The sequence below is a fragment of the Morchella importuna genome (genome assembly GCF_003444635.1).
Source record: "Morchella importuna strain M04M26 chromosome Unknown Morimp01GS013, whole genome shotgun sequence".
NCBI classification, from domain to species: domain Eukaryota; kingdom Fungi; phylum Ascomycota; class Pezizomycetes; order Pezizales; family Morchellaceae; genus Morchella; species Morchella importuna.
The window spans coordinates 358,773-378,842 of record NW_025763410.1 but is presented as its reverse complement, the minus strand read 5'-3'; the positions used below and the strand labels follow the sequence as shown (position 1 = coordinate 378,842).

Genomic DNA, 20,070 nt, shown 5'->3' with positions numbered 1-20,070 from the left:
CCACACAAACAATGTCCAGATAAATCTTATATTGAATTATTCTCTGAAGTGGTTTGTTACTTATATTTTTAGAGACTTTTTGCTGGACGAAATTCCAAGTCTATTATTGCTCTGAAAGCTCTTGATAAGACAATTGGACTAATGATGGCCACGGCCGGCGCGAGAGAAGATGAGACCAGTTTAGACAAAGTCTCGTTTCTATCTCGTTCCATCTTATCCTAGTCTTGGAAGTTTCGAGGCGAATCTCGAGACGGATATAAACCAATCCGAATACGAGGTAAGAACTTTGTATTTAGATTTCCATCATTAACGACAACTTCCAAAAGTGGGCGGAAGGCGTCGAACCGTAATATCCTTGACAAAAAAATGGCCATACAATTAATGGGTTATCAATCAATCAACTAATCAAGGTGCACACCCGATTTCAGCCAATCAGAAGAAGCCTGAGCATGAGAAAGCCTTGTTTTTGCTCATGACTTATCTCAAGATTTCAAAAAAGTCCTCGAGACATCTCGTCTTGTCCTACTAGGGTCGTCTCGTTAGGTCTTGAGATAAAGCCTCGAGCCATAGTCCGGGATATGGAGTGCAATCAACCATGAAAAGTCCAGCCAACTCAGTGAACCTCCAGCACTATAGCTCTTTACTAGACTAATGATTTCCATGAAGTGATCAAGGACTGTGGTATATCATTTCTCGGCGTGCTAATCAAATTAGAGATGCAATTTCTATAAGATTGAAATTAAACAAACAAGTAGATAAAATATACGCCTTGAATTACACTCACGGGTGTGCCCAGTCTCCGAACACTGCCAGACAGCTAGTGGTTCATAAAAAACAAGAGGTTATACTCGTCCATAGCATGCTTTTAATAAATCTGGCTATATATATTCTGTTTACTAAGAAGAAATGTACCTTTTATACGTGGTCTGTGCATTGGAATAAGTCTGGAAGAGGTTGACAGATGACTCAGTGTTCTGCATGAATTGCACTACGGTTCTTAAAGGAAATTAAAGTTTAAGAATTCCAAGAATCTTTATCGATAATCCTTTACTGAAACTCAATTAACTTCTGCTATTCCGGCATATATTCTACTAATACATAAGTTAAGTATTTTGTAATTCAATGACTAGCTTGGCGCGCGCGCTCACCCGCAACACACTAATTACAGTGCCCACAGCACAAATCCCGCATCCCAAGCCCTAAACGAGAATCATACCCTATAAAAGCTTCTTATACTTCAAAAAGGACTCCATACCATCAACTCTTATATCTCCCACATTTGTGCCCAAAAAACCGACCGAGTGATACCCCATGAAGCAAGCCCGCCGGCGTGCATACCAGCCCTGACCACCAGCACGTGCGCCACTGACCTGGCCTAACCATGACCCAGTAGATTCAGGCCCCCATCAAGCCCTTGTGACCACCGGCCACCGAGAAAGAAAAAAAACTGCAGTCAGCACGTAGGGGAGGGAAGGGTGACAGAATAAAATTACACCTGAAAGGCCTCGGCCTCGTAATATCATAATCTGAGGGGTGAGTCGATCACTCAATTGCCACTATATATAGCGCTTTTTATTGGCGCACAGCTAGTTGCGGGTCGTGACAGGTGACGCATATATAGAGATAGTGTGCACTGAGACTTATGGGCAGTACTAGATAGGGAGAATACTGGTTTCGGAAGAGCATGGCGGGAAAATACGGGGGCTATGAGACAGTCTGTATCGTAGCCAGGAATCGCTATGCTCCACTCCTAACCTTCTCCACAGGTATTCTGATACTTTGGGTACTCCCACCAGACGTTTCATGAAGTCACCTCCAATAACTCGGTGTTTATGGGCAACGGCAAGATTAGTATGATCTCCGTGGGCGACTAGTTTAGGATCATTTGTTGGTGTTTTGTTTGTTTTATTACCAATTATTAGAAACCTATAACCAGGAGTTCCAAAGCACGTGTAATTAACGAGATATTAGTGTAAAGCTTCTGTCGTCAAAAGTGATGGTAAAACGGGTTTTTTTTTTCAGAACCACATCATGCACTGGATGCGCTAGGACATGCATATCGGATGGGTTCACAATAACCAGTTTATAAAAAGAGGTCTTAGGACCGCGAATGCTAATGACCAATTAACAGAGGATGCCTAACCAGATCTAATATAAAAAAAGAACGAAAAAAGAGATTCAAAAATAACTTTACTCGATGCCCTATTGATGGGCTCCTTGACAACTTTTGGCATCATTGGAAATATAGGATGCAAAAACGCGTCCGTAAAAAGCAACTTTCGATACGGGATACCATGATATGATGGCTTACAAGTAAGTACCCACTCTTGCTTGGATGCTGTGTTGCCACAACATATGCATAAGTGTACGGGGTTTCTTTTTTGCTGTATTTTTTTTTGATGGCTGCCATGCCAGGCATACATCACCTCTCCCCGGAGCCACGTACTGATGAGTCCCCAAAACGAGGACGCCAAGATATTTTTTTGCCGGATAGGTCACTCACTCTACCGACAGACCGGTAATGGGCTTGCCCCGTGGCTGAGGGGCACGTTGGACCTTAAGCTTTCATCTATCTTAAGTACACACTCGATCAACTGCATGCAGGAGAGGGAGAGTTCGGTCAGTGGGTCTGTAGGGCTTAGCGTGATTTCCAATTCCATAAAATGTCTTCTGCGAGTGGTGCAGGAGGATAGGCAGAACAAGCCTTTTCTATTTCTGTCATTTCTTCTTCTGAACTAATGCAACTTCCTAAACAACTGAAACTTCAACCCGGCCATTGAACCTTTTCAAGAATAGATTGTAAGGTTGGTTAAAGACTTGCGGGGATGCGTGGCACGCAGTCAAGATCGTCATACCGTCCGAAGAATAATTGCAGAAACGCAAGTAGGTACTAGCTACTGATCAAGGCCGTTTCATGGCATGCATGTCGACATGTCTTATATCCTGTAGGCACTTTCTCGCACGAACTACCAGCCTGTTGGGGCCGAAATCCCCTCATTCACACTTCCCACGCAATAAGAGTAAAACACCTTTTAGATTTAGACTTTTCGACACTTCCAAAAGGTTCAGTTGAGGGGTTCGTAGACCCCCACCCTCCCAGATAAAGGATAGTGGTGATAGATCTAACATGCAGTCTTACTGGCCGTTTTAAAATGAAAGTGCTGGAACTAGGCTCCAACACCTCGAGCACGCAGGAACTCAACAGGAAAAGATCAGTATGTTTCAGGAAATGGCCTAGATCAGCGAATCTTGCAGCCTTCCAAAACACTTGACTCGTGCTTCAGCGGTACGATTGACCACTTGGTACCCCTAGACATTAATCGGTACCCTGAGCTACTTAGATGTTTGTTACCGCCTGTAAAAAGCAAATGTGAAATGACTCAAATAAGCTAGTAACAGTTCCTTCGATCGTGTCAAGGACCGCTGACTTGAAACCTATGCAGTAACGGATTCGCCAGTAGGATTCCATGAATTTCTTCTGTGATATCTTATTATTATTAGCTGAGGTTGACACAAATTGAGATAGTTTAGATATCATTACATTGATCGTGATGTACATACCTGTACATGGTAAATCCACTTTGGTTCTTCTAATCATCATGCGACATCATGCATTTGCCAAGTCCGCTAGTTAATTCTGTCTAGCAAAAGGAAAGAAAGAATTACCGGTGGGCATTTACTCTAGCTAGGGCTGCATATTTTTTATGATTTTTAATTATAGAGCAGTATGTAGCCTATCAAATGCTGCGCCTACTGCATTGGTGATCTTAGCCATCATTCGGCGACATTTCGGACGATCCGGGCGGTCGGAATAGGGTGCATGTGGGGAAAAACAGTTAGAAAGCCGCCGTAGGGCTGGAAGGTTAAATGGTTGATACATTGGTGCTTGGTAGAGTATACACTCTTCCTCCCCCCCCTTTTTTGACACGTCGACCCAAAGTAGAGAATCTATCCTAGCGAGACCCGTACGATTGTTCAATAAAGCCGATATTAAGATCCCGCCGGAGTCATTAATTGATATAGATTAGGCGGCGACGGCCTGACAATGTATTCCATACGCATTTGTTCTCTCATATCTATCTCCAATCCGTTTGCCCTAACAAGGTAATCTAGGGCCGTAGTATTGGATTTAACTGAGTTAATTCCGAGCAATATGATAACCGATAACGGAAGGTGCCAAAGAGATGTGACGCTGCACAAAAAGTGGCAGCAAAACATAGGACATGCTCTTTCAATCATATGAGGTAGTTTATGAGAGTGAGGCTCTGGGTGAAAGCGGTAATCCTTTTCCATTTAGGCGGACAGGGTACAGTGACATTCTGTTGCAGATCGCTGGCACCGAGTGATTGGCTGTGATGTGTGGGCGTGCAAGGCAGTTTTGAGCTAGGTAGAGTATGTCGAGGCTTGCTCATGCAGCAGAACACAACCAGTAACTAGAGTGGTCCAATCCCATCCCAACCATTGGAAACAAGATATTTCATGCGAACATTCTGCATCTACTCCGGAACGGTCATCAGCCCAGGCCACACCCATGTTCATCTTAAGGTTGTAGAAGTAAGCAGGTGGTGAAAACAAGGGAAGATTGGCGAGGTACCTACCAGGGTAGCCATGTACAACACGCGCGCTACCTAGGCAAATTATCCGAAATACGCGCCGTAATAAGTTTGATTTATGGAATTCAATGTCAATTTCATCATCCAGTCTAGGATATCGATCGGCCTCGTGCAGATCATGATATGTCACTCGGATTGCGACCGTATTGGCCAGTCCGCGGCCGTCAATCCCTGTTACTCGAAAGATGTGGTAAGAGTAGGGGCTTGCCCGAGGTTGTTCGCAGTTATAGTCGTTCTATTCGATTGATCAATGGGAAAACCTAAATGTAGTCAGCATTGAGGTGGGGCTTTAACGCCATGCGGCACTATCCCTAGATTGATCAATAACACACACCGTCGGAGGCGCTGCTGTTATCCTAATACATGTAGATAGTATGGCTCAGGTCAGGTATAGGGTGGGACGGTTGATCTAGAAGGAATGGAAGGAGTGGGGGAGGGGGGGGGAAGAGGAGGAGAACATCGAAGATCCGTGGCTACATACTCGGGTGTAGCAATAAGAACCAGAACATGCAAGTGAAGAGACTGGGATTATTTGTATGGAGTGGCGCCGCTCTGCCATACAAATAACCTCATGGCATGTTCTGGTTCTAACCCTTGTACCCGAGTACATGATCTTGTGAGACAGACCACCTATTCTTCCCGCTAGCGCCTTTTTTGTGGGTGATCAGACAACTCACTCCGAAAAAACGGTCAAGATGTGGGCAAATTGGCATTCAGTATATCCTGTCATACTCTATATCTCCGTACGTCATACGATTAATTGCTAATCACAGACAATTATCACAATACACTTCATCACGGATCCGGATATAAGTTCTTAGTGATCTAATAATTTGAAACCGGTGTAATAAATTAGTAGCTGACAGATCAAAATAGCCACATGATAGCGCTTCAAAGCATCATAGCGGCGAAGTATTACACTTTTTCTCTGGTGACGGCTCGTGCACTCGAGTTTAATAGGGTACATCATGTATGTACTCTGTGTACATTGTACATGTGGGCATGAGGAGCTGAACCTAGGTGATTCATATCCCGTCACTCGACAAATAAACTTATTCTCAAAGTAGGTACATGTAGTCACGACACTAGTCGATTGGGACAAGGAGGATTCGTGTCGTGAGAAAATGGAAAAGAACAAAATCGTTCATTCTCCTCACAACCCCACCCCCTCTCTCTCCTCCTCCTCCTTATCATCGTCAGCATCATCATCATAATCAATAAATCATCTTATCGTTCGACAGGATCTTATATGCAGGCACAATGCAAGTAATTCTACATTCTAGAAGAATGATGATATTCTCATGCTAATCCTAAGAAAGTTGGACTTAATGTATGCCGGCTAAGCCTCATATCATATCAGGGGTAAGTTGCTACAATTAAGGACGTACTCTATCTACCTCGAGGACTTTTTTTCCTTATTCAACATACAACATGATATCGGCTGGACAGGCCAATTGATTCGGACAGATATCTCACCGAAAGTTAATTTACCATTCCCCCAGCTGTCAGTATGTAGCGAAACTGTGCATGATTACTCATCTCGGGACCAGGTTTAGCGATCTAACGGGTGGCTGATAGATGATTCTGGGCCCGGTGGACTACTGCGTTCGTGGCGCTCGGACGAGCTCAGATACAGGGGAGACATTTCTGCACATTAGGCCATTCCTTGAGGGCTATCGTCGTCCGTTATTGTTGAAGACTCGTAGAGGTTGAAATGTGGGGACTACCTAGGTCTCTGAAAAATAACCTCAGATAATTCCTTTTTGTGCCGAGTACCGGCGTGGCACATCTGGCACATTGAATCTTTCTACATTGGGTCTTTCCACTGCTACTAATAATAAGTACTCACCCCCCAATGGCTTAAGTAATGTTACCATAATACAGGGACGGTCACACGCCCGGACTTGCGGACATATCGATAGGCGAGCAGAAAGGAAAAACCTAAACTCAACTCTCCGACTAATGTTACTTTTTGGGAAGATAAGAAAATCTAAGGGCCGGGTCCATAACCCAGCAGATCCGGTGAGTGAAATCGGTGGATATAACATGGTTGGTTGGTTTTAGACAATATGAAGGGGCGCACGTCGATGCACGATGCCGTTTGGCATGGGTCTATCTCTTGTCTTGAATATAGCTGCTCATCTGGGGCCAACGGGTGCTACGAACTTTTGGGAGCTTTTCGATGGAGAGATCTCGGGAACCAGCCAACTAGCCAGCCTCTAGACCTTATTCACAGCCACAAGCGCGGACTGGCGTTAAATAAGCTAAATAAGCAATATGTGGCTTGTAGGTTGGATTATGTGACGTGAGAAGGTGAGGATGTATGGAGTAGGGAAAGTACCTCCACTGGGTACAGAAATCGGTAGGTACAGGTACCGCAGCTACATGTACCTACTTTGCTACCAACTGGGCTAAGCCTCGTCTAGTGTTGTTGAGTCTTGGCAATTTTCTAGGTTAGCTTTCTTCTGCTAGCATGCCCCGAACTGCCCCTATTAAGCCAGTTGCAGATGTAATATTATTAATCGGCCAATAGGATGCCATTACAACAACCCATGTCACGCTCCCCACACAATGCTCAATCAGCCTTAAAAAGCCACGATCGATGGATGTATTCTACCGTAGGGCTGAGAGATCAATCCGGCCTTCCATTTTCCGGCGCGCTGACGTGATATTCTTAATCCTCCTGAGCGAAAAATGCCCTAGGACTACCCGTCCAAGAGCTATGGGAGTTTTCCCAATGTAATGTATCCCTCCATGAATCGAACGTGATTACATATTATTCACTTTCCCACACTGTCAGATGCAAGGCTAAGGGAGCTGCAGATAATCCATCCATCATTGAATCATAGGGCTCAAATCACATCAGAAGACCCTGAACTCTTAGGGCCAGAGCATGTACTCTACTGGTACCAGAAAGGCTTATCCACGTAGGTAAAATCCCCACCGATACCACCACGCCCACCAACCACATCATAACGGCCGAACAAGGTAAAAAAAAAAAAAAAAAACCCTGGATGAATCCTGGTTAATGCCATACCTCATAGGGCTCAAGTAGCCAAGGTGACCGTTGCACACATCCCTATGTTATCGGCTCGTTCGTTGCGCTGGGAAACCTGCCGGCTCGTGAAACCGTCGATGCGCTAGTGGGTTCACGTTGCTCTCTCCTCTCTGCAGCTGTACTAGCTAGCTCTTGTACATCCTTCACAAGGCTGAACGTGCAGGTTACAATCAAGCATGGGTGCGGCACAAGACAATTGATTTTTTTTTTCCTGTGAGGGGGAGACACGGGCCAGTCCTTTTTCCATTGCTTCTACAGGTAATACCTCTGTTCATGCGGATTTAAAAACTGTAGGCAAATCTCAGGGTAGGAACCTGGACCCAGCAGCCTGATGTTGTGTGTTGTGTGTTTCGCAAACAAATAACAAAAGAAAGGAAGAGAAAGAAAAAACATAAACACCCTATTTGAACATTGACTCAGACGAGAAAATAAAGAAAAATAAACATATGAGAGTGAAAAAAATGTGGGCAGTATTTGTAGAGTTGCAGCCACTGTGGTCAAAAAGTGTGGGAAAAAAAAAAAAAAAAAAAAAGAGCATAATAAACGAAAAGAAAGCTCCAAAGTTTCAAATGCACCAATAAATGGAACCCGAATAAACACCAGTCCAAGACTCCCCAAAAGAGAACAAGAGAACAACAAAAAAGGAAATCTAATTACAAAGAGGGTAATACGAATGACTCGGAGGAAACGCCGCATCATACGACCGCACTACGAATCTCCATGGTCTACTGCCGAAACAGGAGAGAATCCCTGTGGCCACTGCGTGAAATATTCCGATGGATCTGGCATGACGGGGCCAGTCGACGATAGAGCAAGAAGTCCTGCAGTGAAAGGTGGCAGTGTTGAGGGGCCTGCCTGCGACGACTGGAGGAATTGGTAGTTGACATCCTCCTGTGTTGGGAACGTATTGGCCTGCTGCTGCTGTTGCTGCTGGCTAGAGCCCAGGAAGTATATGGGCGGCGAGAGTGGGTCAAAGGGGGAGAGTGGCAGTTGGGTCCAAGGGCTATCATCTACAACCCCGATACTTGACGAGCAGGAAGATGGAGTTGGTGTGCATGTGGGGTTCTCCATCATTTGCGACATTGGAGGGATTATTTGGCGCCATGTAGTCTTTCCAATAAGGCTGCTAGGGTCGGCTTTAGTGAACTCCCAGAGGAACATCGCTGACCTCCGCTTGATCCCTGCACTCGATAGGGCTGTTGAGAAAAGCTCCTGTACGACGGTGATACCCTTGATTGCTGCTCGGGCTTCCTTCCCCCGTCTGCGGCGCAGACGCTCCCCGTCTAGTGTAGCAGCTCCATCTTGCCGTTGGGCGGTAGAGAGCTCGGTGTAGAACGCAGCCCAGAACTCTGATGCAAAGGGAAGTGTGAGCTTCTTACTCCCGTTGAACTCATCAGTGACGGAACAGGCTTGGGACGATTCCCAGACCCGCTTTCCCGTCGAGTATATACGAGTCACACACTCCCAGCCGTAATTGTCGTATGTAGGGCTGGATGACGTAACTTCAAATTCAGCGCAGAGGACCGATGATTGCGAGGGCATTGTGGGCATGACGGACACGCTCGATTCAAAGTGCACAATCGGGAAGCTGGGTGTTGCTGACTCTGAGTGTTCTAGAAGATCCGCAAGGTGTGGGAATCGAGTGTTCCACTCTGGGATTGATGATAACGGTGCTGCAGCTGCAGGCCTTTCTGTGTGAGAGAGACGTGTATAGGTGTGAAAGCAGCCCTCCACACCAGCAGCGTGGTGGCTTGGGGAGCCAACCCACATAGCAAAATTCGTGGGTCTAACTGTGGGTAATACCTCCTCCTCAGGATTAAACATCCCCTGCGGGTAATATACCGAGGAATCATTTGAACCACCGAAGTCACCGGAGGAGCCGCTGGAATGAGAGGGATAGAATTGCGAACCATTTGAAGGTGCTGGACTCGGCGCCATATTGATTTCGGCCTCATCCTTCCAGCTATCAGAGTTGTTGTCCCACCCAGATGCAGGTTTCTCCGTTGTTACTAGCTTCATGACTATTTTGGTATTAGCCCAATTCACACCCCGGAGACTTTTCGCAGACATTCAACTTACAGTCCTTGTTGTTCCGCAAAAGATTCTTCAACACCTGAATATGGCTTGAGACCTGTTTCCGCGTCCTCCGCTTTCCAGTGACCTTGAAGATGTAATCTGCAATCAATTCATTCCTTCCGCGGGGTTTCCCCTCCATTGAGAGCTTCCTCCTTCCGATCTTCGGGATCTTTTGGATAGCTAGATACTGCTATTTAGCAAAGCGTGCAGTTTTGAGATGTTGAATAAAGTCTGTTTTACCTTCCATGAATGCCTCCTCGAGCTCCTCGTCCCATACAGATTCTCCCTCCATCGAAGCGTCTCTCCTCTGGCGAGCTCTATATTGGTGATATGGCACCAAATCCTGCTCCTGCGCAACGGCGGCCGCCAGCGTTCTTGGAGTTGAAGCAGCCAGGTTGCCTTGCGCTCTAATAATTCTGGAGCGCTTTCGTTGATCCAACTTGAGCGAGTTGCGCTTTAGCTGATCAGTGTTACTAATAGACACTGGTGACAGATTTCCTGGTGGTGATGGAGAAGATAGTTGTGTATTAGTTGAGGTTTCCTCAAGTGCTCTTCTGGATGAAGATGAGATGTAACTTGTTGGCACACGAGGAGTAGTGGCAGATGTGGGGTGCGTTGAATGGGAATTCAGCATGCCCTGGCTTGGAATAAACAGGGAAGAATTATGATTATGAATAGTGTTCAGCTGGTCGTCGTTGAGGTTGACGTTATTACTATTGTGGCCGAGAGAGCGAATATCGAGAAGATCGGGATATAATGATGAAGGAACACAAGATGCATAGTGGTGAATAGACGAAGAGGAATCCATTTAATACTAAAGTAAGAGACCAAGTAGGTCCGCGCTAGAACTTGCCGAGTGTTTTTTTATGCACTTGCTTGTATGATTGGGATGACAGGGATGAGCAACGGTAAGGCGTGAGTGGCCGTAGAGAAAAATAATGGTATACCTGCTGTACGAGGCAGACAATAGAGTGTGCAGTGTGCAGCAAGGAGCAAGCAATACCGGTAGGGTAATTATGTATGTAGGGAATAGAAGATCATTGACTGAGTAATAAATAGAATAGTGTACGAAAAATCGCCGAGGTTCTTACTGGGAGGTAAGAGAGGGTAGGTGGGCTGTATCTAACTCGTTGGATGACGATGCACAGGTTCAAAATGACCGTAGTGGGCAGTGGCAGTGAAAATGAGTGACACCGCGATCTGCTGTATTTGGAAAAAAAATACAAAAAAGAGAGTGTAAAAAAGAAAGTGAGAGAGAGAGTAAAAAATAAAAAATAAAAATAAAAAAAAGAGAGTGAGTGATTAGAGAGCGGCGGTTTTCGAATGAATGAATGAATGTCGACTTGAGAGTGTAAGAACGAAAAGAATGGGAATGAATCCGGTTTGATATAAAGATTGAAAGCTGTGGAAAAGTACACCGGTTACAGAAACCACGGGAATCTTGATCAAATTCCTTAGAGATGCAGGACAAATACTCAAAGACCAAAGGAGAGTATTTCCAGCATACCAGAGAGAAAGAAGTTTTATTGAAAAATATAGGAAGAAAAAAGAGTACCAAATATTTAAGTGGGAGTCTGTACGATAATAATACTACGAGAATGATGAACCAAGGGGCTCCCCAATTTTCTCAGAGAAACCAGATTTGACTACAGAAACCCCCCAAAATGGTCACATCAATATTACCGCACCCAAAAAAGGTCAAAGGGCTGCATCTGGAAAAGGTGGTGTTCTTGAGCAATTGATCAAACAGTGGGGCAGAAGCAAGGGGTTTCCCAAGAAATCCCCAGGGGACGCGACTTTTGGGAAACGACGCGAAGAATCAAGAGATTTCACGAGAAGTACGTTCACCCATTGATGGAAGGAGATGTACAACCTCAGCGAGGGGCGTAACTAATGGATTCCTCTATTCAAATATCCCATTCCAGTGTGTGTAGAAGCCCGATCGGGAAGGCTTTCGTGATGAACATCAAGCTTTCCTATTCCAGGGACGTCTGAGATTACGGATTAACGAATCTACAACGATATAGATCTGTACGTCACAGCATCCCACGAGGTGGTAGTGGTGGTGTTCACGGAGCGGACACGGGCCGCGGGGTGCCCTCGAGGGATGGGATGGACATTATGTTTAATTGTTATATCAGATTAATTCCGACATAGGTTATGTATTTCGTCAACGTTTTCCAGAAGGGGACAAAAGGAAATAACGCGAATATGTCCGGCTTAAGCTCCCCTCTCTCGATTTAAACGATTTAAACGGGTTTCTCTCCCAGGATGTAGTATGTACATAAAATACCTATTCTGTCAACACAATCGCCGGTATATCTCGGTCATGCAACAGACGAAGAAATAAATTGAATGTTGCGGGGCTCAATTGATACATGGATGGCTACTACATAGAGTAGAGTCTTGATCTATGCTAATAATATCCCAACTGGTGGGTATATCGCAGTCTGTAGGAGTTACTTTCGATCATGTACAGATTATTAAGGCAGGTGCACGAGAGATAACTCAAACCGTTCGAGAAAGAACGCCCCCGTTGCTCTTCGGGACCAAAGCAATGACCCACGAGAGACCCCTCCTGTCCTCCCGCAGCACGCTAAGTAAGCGAATGTAGAAACTTTTCTGAAATCCGGCATCAGAGCCGGCCTACCCTACGGGGATGCGGGCGGGCGGGACAGGAAATCCGCTGGAAGCCATACAAGGCCGAGGACGAGGGAAAAAAAAAAAGAAAACAGATCTTCTACCCCCCGATCACAGTGATAGGATCACGGGAAGGGGGGAAAAAGCTCTTCTCTGAGAGGGCTGTCCGAACGGAGTTTCTTCTCAATCCAGTGGTGTTTTTTCTTTCCTTCGCGGCCCTCTTTGCTATTCACAAATATATCTAAACGCATTCCCATCGACAAAATGCCCGGAAACAGTATTGGAATCGGCAAAGGTGAGGGAAGCTGTCTTATCTTACCTCTGTTTATCCAAGGCAGAATGTTTCTTGGCTAACTCTCTGAGGCTCAATGGATTGTCATGAGTTGTGAGACTCATGACGTCCTGTTTGGCCTTCATTCATTCTCATAGTCATCTTTGTCGCGATAAAACCGATGGTTAAGATGGCAGCCATTGCTGGGGGCGGTGTTTACTTTGCGAAAAAAGGTACAGATTTCAATTTTGTGGTGTGTATGCAGTTGACGAGATGAGGAGGACTTTTTTCCTCCTCGGGAACGTCCCAATGCCATGACTGCGGGATTAAGCTTCACCGCAGAACAAGCAAACTGAGCAATCATCCCCTTATATTTACCCAATTGCAAGAAGAGATGATGGAAGAGATGAAAAATAAGGAAACATAACGAGAAAAAAACAAATGAGTTTAGTAATTAATCGTTGTTATACCCCAGGATTCCTCACGCCTGAAGTCTGTAAAGCAAACGCATCGATCCTAATGAACCTGCTACTGCCACTACTAATATTCGCGACTGTCCTCCCCGCGTTTGACCGTGATAACATGACATCAGTCTTATCTGTCGTGGTTACGGGAGGTCTCTACCAAGGTGTGCTTGCTACTTTATTTCTCACTCTACGCACAGCAGCAGCTATCCCGGGGTTCGGATGGCTGCCTGTGTCAGAGAACAAAAGCTAAACATATTGCGTGTGTGTGAAAACCGTTCAGTTATGGGGCTTGTCTTTGGACTCATCGTCAGGTGGCTCACACCAGTCCCGCCATCATGGAGAGGTGGTGTACTCGCTGCTGGTTTGTGGCCCCTCCCCTCACTCTCATCTATCCATTCAACTCCCCTTCCATTGTCACCTAAACAGCACCTGCATCTCCGTTTGAGTCAGTGACGAGGTCATAGGGTGATGAGCCTGTGATTGAAGCGGTGTGGGTGAGTGCTGATTGAATTGCTCCATCTAGGAATCTTCAGCAATCTTGGGGACCTTGTAAGTTTATAGTTTTATTTTTTATTTTGATAGATCGATCTCCCTGCATTAGAGCACACATCTTGGAACGAACTATTGGTGGTTTCTGGGCGGGCAACTCTCCCAAATGGGGAAAATGGGGTGTTGGCCCACATGAGAATATTGGCCGGGCGGCCCCGATACTCTAGATAGTAGTCACGGTCACGGATCACGGTCACGCATCTGATTGCGGGGGTGTCTATTGGACGGTGTCAGCAGCTGTCAGCCCGACGTTGTGCTTCGGAGTTGACGAGTGATATCTTAGGTGATCGCATATCTTTCGACACTTGCGAAATCTGAGCCTTTCCATGGCGAGGAAGATGTAATAGTTCCTTGGCTTCTCCTCGTCTAGCTTGGGACAGACATCTCACGATTTTTTCATAATGAATAGGTTACGAAAGGAATTGCATATTCGTCCATCTTTATGGTCGTGCAAACGATTGCAATGTATGTTTCTACCACTATCTTTAATTTATAAAGACACAGAGCCCAATTTCCACCATATTCACAAGATCGCACTCGAATTTCTCTCCCCTCGACTCCCATTCCTTCCCCGCTGCAAAGACACCCCTTGATACGAGAACCTCACCGCTAACCAAATCCCACACCAGCTTCAATCTCGGTGGTCTCCAACTAATAAGAAGCGATTTCAACATCTCCCGCGACTCCCTCGCCGAGGCCAACCTCGAGAAGGTCGAAACACCAATCTCACCCGCACCTCCTTCCTCCGACGCTCCATTCTCCCTCCGAAAAAGCCTCACCATACTCGCCCATGCTTTCCGCCGCACCTCCCCCAGCTCCCCCACTCCAGCGCCAACAATATCGGACGAAAAGACGTCCCCCGCACCCCCCACCATCCCCACCAGGCGCCGCATCTGGCTCGCACTGCTCCCATTCCTCACCGCGCCGTCAATCGCGCTCCTGGTGTCGCTCGTCGCCGCAAACATCCCCGAGTTCAAGGCACTGTTTGTGAAGACTCCTGGCGTCAACATGCCAGAGGCGCCGGACCAGAACCCACCGCTGGACTTTATTATGGATCTTGCGACTTTTGCGCAACCGACAGTGCCAGTTTTGGGGCTGATCCTGCTGGGAGCGAACCTGAGTAGGCTCAGTATGAAGGGGCTGCCAAAGGGCTTTTGGAAAAGCGCCGTACTCATGGCGGTACTAAAGCTGATTGTTGGTAAGATTTACGGATTCTCTACTTTTTCTTTTTGCAATTCTTGGTTTCCCCCGGTGTATTGGTATATCGGTATATGGGATGAAGTATGTGTGGGGGGACTTGGTCGAGGTGCAATGAGGTCACCTGAAATGGCTGATCTAGGAATTGTCCCCGAGTCATTGACCTCACTGAGTTCTCCGGAATGAGGGAAAGACTACTGGAATGGGACGAACTTCGCAATGAGTGTTCGATCATGACATCTCACCCATCCTCCCCTTCTTCCCTCACACCCTCACACCCGCATACCAATTGCCCCCCCCCCAAAAAAAAAAAAAAAAAAAAAAAAAACACAAAAACAAGATAATAGGGGAAACGGGGACTAACTCATAACAGGACCTATAATCGGCATAGCCTGGACCACAGGCCTCACCCGCCAAACTAGCTGGATCTCCACAGAGGACAAAATGCTGCAATTGGTGCTTATCATCGGGAGTGCGGGTACGTGCATGATATGGGGCGATTGCACTGGGTCTGGTCTCGTGGGTGGTGCTGATATGAATATGTGTAGTCCCGACTGCAACAGCGCAGGTGTATCTGACGAATATATTTGCGCCCCTGGGGCCGGAGGGGTGCGTGGAGCTGTCGGCATTGTCTGCGTGAGTCTTTTTTCTTTCTCTTCTTTTCTTTCTCTGTATTTTGTGTGTGAGAGAAAAGTGTGGAGATGCAAGGTGGATGGGACGGCGGCTGCAAGGTGCTGGTGAGAGAGAGATTGGAAGTGAGGAGAGGAGAGGAGGTTTCTTGGGGCGTTGCTGATTGAGTATGTGTGGGGGCTTGTAGGACTTTGTTGGCGCAGTATGCATTGAGTAAGTTGACTCTATTTCCTTCATTCGCTCATTCCTCCCTGCCTCCTCCTCCTCTGTCTGCAATTGCGCGGAGAGAAAGCGATTTTAAGTGGTCGCCAGCTATATCTTTCAAAGTTATTGAAACTGACTATTATAGTGCTGTTAACATTAACTGCGACGGTGGCCTACTCCCTTGTGTTTGTCTTGTAACATCCACAGGGAGAGAGAACGAACGAGAAAAGTATTGGTTTGATTAGGAAGGTTTTGAGATTTGCATGTAGGAATAGAGAGCATTTTTGGGAGTGAGGGGATCACGGTCATGATTATGGTTATGGTTATGGGTCTAGGTATGCATGGAGTTGAGCGCATGGAGTTGAGCAATTTGTTATGAGTATAATGATGTGGTTTAGCCTTTAGTTTATGACGAGCACACGAAGAAAAGAAAAGGGGAAAAAATAGCATAGCAGCAGTAAGTAGCTAGCAGTCTGTCATTCAGTATACATGTGGATGGATACATGTATATAGAGTAGTCAACGTTCGGTATCCGTCATGATATCACTAAAACGCATTATGTCAAAAGGTCTCCAGGTAGAGTACTACTACCGTTTCGCCCGGGGGAGGGGCCAGGGGACATGTGCCGTTTCGGATAAACTACCCTGCGGATGTCGGCAGAAGGATGATGGAAGGAACGATAACTTCTCTCTGTATTAATATCGCCTCTTTCACCCTGCTTGCTGCTGCTGCCAGGAAGAAAAGAAAAGAAAAAAAGAAACCACGTCATCAGGAGATCGGTTGCTTCTGTTCCTGCTTGAGAGATGCCTGGATCGGGCCGGTGGACCTAGCCCGGCGGTGTGTCCCTGCAGCAGAGGAAATGGGATACATGTAAATAGTAATAGCGCGCGGCAGTGATTTTCATAATTAATATTTCAGGTTTTGCATCAGTGCGGGGGGAGGGGGGTTCTAGCTAAATACATAGTTGTAGAGGAGGATCGGTGAGGGAGATGGAGAATTAAGGGAGATGGAGAGAGGAATAGGAGAGGGTGCGTGGGTTTCGAGATGTGAAGTTGTGGCAGGATGATGGGTGGTGAGACCTTTCACTCTCACTCGCTCGCTCACTCACTCTCACTCACTCATTCACTCTCACTCACACTCGCTCACTCATCCACTCAATTCATCAATCAATCCATCAACCAATCCATCCATCCATTAATTCATCACTGCTTACTAGTTATGCTTGTCAGTTAAGCCCTGCGCTCTGTTTGGTCTACTTACTGCTACTCTACTATCTATCTCTATCTCCCCATTTCTAATCTCTATCTCTATCTCCACTACTACCTACCTGTTCTATCCCTATCCTGCTCCATCTACCACTCAATTCTACTGATCAGCCGCACGATTCTGCACGGAGCCGAGTTGCAAGCAATTACACGAGAATTGCGCTGTAACCCACGATCCTCAATTGCCCTATCACGGCCCACCACCACTTCCCACCACCTCACCGCCCCTACCACATCAATTGAAATCAGGGCTGCTCTATCGTGATAGATATCTGGCCTGCGAGATCAGGAATAAAGAGAGAGCGAGAGAGTGTCTACTCACCCACAATCTCAATCCTCATAACCGTTGTTCTAGGCCCATATTTAATAGCTACCCTACAGTAGCAGCTAGCCTCGTTGCTCGACCACACATCCCCGTCAGTCGCGTTCACCCTCGACAACAAGCAGAGACAGAGCCTCCTCCACATCCCCTCCAACTCTCGAGTCCTCTACCCGCCTACCCACCTACTGCACATCCACTCACCCACCCACAATCCACAAATCACATCTCACACTGCACGCCATGGCAGACATAGACAGTCTCTTCAAGGTTCGTCTACCCGACCCTCGATCGCCGATCTCACCCACTGACGCCCCCCCCTCCAGAAACCCGCGCTGCCCCCCACCACAGGCAAGAAACGCAAAGCCGAGCCATCCATAAACCCACGTAATCATCCCTTCCTATCTCCCTCCCCCTCGTTTCCCCGCATTTCAGACCAATGTTTAACAGCCGCTCCTTCGACATAGTCGCCGCCTACAAGTCCGTGCGCCTCGACGACGCCGACGAGGATGGGGACAGCAGCAGCAAGGACGCCCTCCCGGCAGACTTCTTCGATGCGCCCGCGGAGGACGAAGAAGGCGGCCGCTTCTTTGGCGGTGGTGTTGATAAGAAGCAAGCCGAGATCCTAGACTACGTTGACGAGCGGGAGCGCGAGGACGGCGCGGCTGCGGTAGAGACGATTGATACGGCATGGCTGCGGCGTACGGCGCTGGCGTTCGAGAAGAAGATTAGTAAGAATGCCGAGATGCGTGGCAAGTTTGAGGATGATCCGCACAAGTTCGTTTTTCGCCTCCTGTTTTTTCTGTGGGGGGAGAATGCTGATTGGTGGTAGGTTTATGGCATCGGAAGCGGACCTCGACACGGATATCAAGGCGCTCAGCGTGCTGTCGGAGCATCCGGAGCTGTTTGAGGAGTTTCGCAAGCTAGGATGCCTTGGAAGTTTGGTGGGATTGCTAGCACATGAGAATACGGACATTGCGATTGATGCCGTTGAGGTAATTAGTGAACTGACGGATGACGAGGTAGAGGCGGAACCGGAGCAGTGGAGCGCGCTGGTGGATGGGATGGTGGAAGCGCAGCTATTGGAGATGTTGGCCTCGAACCTGGAGAGGTTGAACGAGAGCATTGAGACAGATAGACACGGCGTATATCACACTCTCAGTCAGTATACCAGCTCTCCCCCCAGCCGTATAGATACTAACTCATCTTCACCACAGGCGTATTCGAGAACCTAGCTTCCCAGCAATCCCTAGCAGACCAAATCGTCAGCACAACACCCCTCCTCCCTTGGCTTCTCACACGCATCCAAGCCCGGGAATCCCCCATCTCCCAGAACAAACAATACGCGGCCGAGCTGCTCGCCATTCTGCTCCAATCCTCACCTCCTAACCGTCGCAAGCTCACCTCCCTAAACGGCGTTGACATCCTCCTGCAACTTCTCTCCCCTTACCGCAAGCGCGACCCCGTAAAAGGCGGTGACGAGGAGGAGTTTGTCGAAAACATCTTCGATGCCCTTACCGCAATTGTAGACGAACCTGCCGGAAAGGAAAAGTTCGTGGAAGCCGAGGGTGTTGAACTCGCACTCCTCATGCTGCGCGAAGGCCGCATGGCAAAGCCGCGGGCTCTCCGCCTCCTTGACCACGCAGTCGGCGGGCTGCAGGGTGCGCCGGTCGCGCTCAGGATTGTAGATGCAGCCGGACTGAAGACGCTGTTTGGCATGTTCATGAAGAAGAGCGACAGTGCTACGACAGAGCACCTCCTCGGTATCTTTGCCGCGCTGCTGATGCTGCTGCCCGCAGAATCATCGGCGCGCATTCGCACTCTGGCCAAGTTTGTCGAGCGCGACTACGAGAAGATCGCTAAGCTCCTCAAGCTGCGATCCGGATATGCCGCACGACTCGGGGTCGTGGAGCGGGAAATTGCGGCGCAGAAGGCGGCGATGGAAGAGGAGGCAGAGGAGGACATTGAGGATATGCGGGAGGAATGGGAGTCGCGGCGGTTGGACGCGGGCCTGTTCTGCGTGCAGGTTGTAGACCTGGTGCTGGCGTGGTTGTGCGCCGAGGATGACGCCGCAAGGAGTAGGGTCAAGGAGGGGCTTGGTGGCAGTTTGGACGCGGTGAAGAGGACGCTGGAAGGTATGTTTTCTCCTGTTGGGCGGAGTGTGCGGAGTGGGACAACGGCGGTGGCTAATGGGGGTGTGCGGGGGGTAGCGCAGATTGGCGATTTGGCGGCGGCGGCGGAGGCGGATGCGGAGGGAGAGGCGGCGGAGACGAGGGATATGCTTAGTACGCTGGTTAGGTTTTTGTAGTTGCAGTGTGGCGGGTTTGGGGGGGGGGGGGTAATGATAATTTTTAACAGCATTTTTTATTTATTTATGGACCTTGTTTTGCTGCTGCTGCTTCTCCGCTTTCTCTGTATTCATTTTTGCCACTTCTTTTGTGAGTGTGTGCTTGTGTGCTTATCTATACCCTAGGTGTGTGGCTATAGTGGGTTAGTTACGTGTAGTATGTTGTAGATTTAGTAGTGCGAACGGCACGAGTGACGGATCGTGATCCTCGCCATATAGCAACGGGGGGGAAGAAATACGGTAGTTAATGGTCTGTCTACATGTATCCAGGTCTGGATATTTCTGGTACTTTAGTGTAGCTACTTTCTATATGTATCTATTTGAGAATCAATCGTATTGTTGCTCGTAGTTGTGGGAGTTCGAAGGGTTGGGGTCTAGGGCGTTAGACGGGTGCGTCATAGGGTATTACTTATATAATGCATCTTTAATAGACA

At 47.6% G+C, this 20,070-nt stretch overlaps 3 protein-coding genes across 3 annotated transcripts; 2 read left to right on the top strand and 1 right to left on the bottom strand.

Moving 5' to 3' along the window:
• Positions 1-8,379: 8,379 nt before the first annotated feature.
• Positions 8,380-10,555, bottom strand: LAJ45_05017 (uncharacterized protein; the record flags this gene model as incomplete). Its single annotated transcript, XM_046114591.1, has 3 exons — positions 8,380-9,692; positions 9,751-9,927; positions 9,988-10,555. The coding sequence occupies 3 exons, from the start codon at positions 10,553-10,555 to the stop codon at positions 8,380-8,382; spliced, it is 2,058 nt and encodes a 685-aa protein (XP_045972140.1).
• Positions 10,556-12,651: 2,096 nt separating this feature from the next.
• On the top strand, positions 12,652-15,903 carry LAJ45_05016 (uncharacterized protein; the record flags this gene model as incomplete). Its single annotated transcript, XM_046114590.1, has 12 exons — positions 12,652-12,682; positions 12,817-12,891; positions 13,134-13,286; positions 13,406-13,486; positions 13,649-13,674; positions 13,958-14,014; positions 14,084-14,139; positions 14,304-14,872; positions 15,245-15,349; positions 15,420-15,507; positions 15,689-15,714; positions 15,851-15,903. The coding sequence occupies 12 exons, from the start codon at positions 12,652-12,654 to the stop codon at positions 15,901-15,903; spliced, it is 1,320 nt and encodes a 439-aa protein (XP_045972139.1).
• Positions 15,904-17,532: 1,629 nt separating this feature from the next.
• Positions 17,533-19,597, top strand: LAJ45_05015 (uncharacterized protein; the record flags this gene model as incomplete). Its single annotated transcript, XM_046114589.1, has 6 exons — positions 17,533-17,559; positions 17,616-17,676; positions 17,757-18,066; positions 18,122-18,450; positions 18,507-19,424; positions 19,500-19,597. The coding sequence occupies 6 exons, from the start codon at positions 17,533-17,535 to the stop codon at positions 19,595-19,597; spliced, it is 1,743 nt and encodes a 580-aa protein (XP_045972138.1).
• Positions 19,598-20,070: the final 473 nt, after the last annotated feature.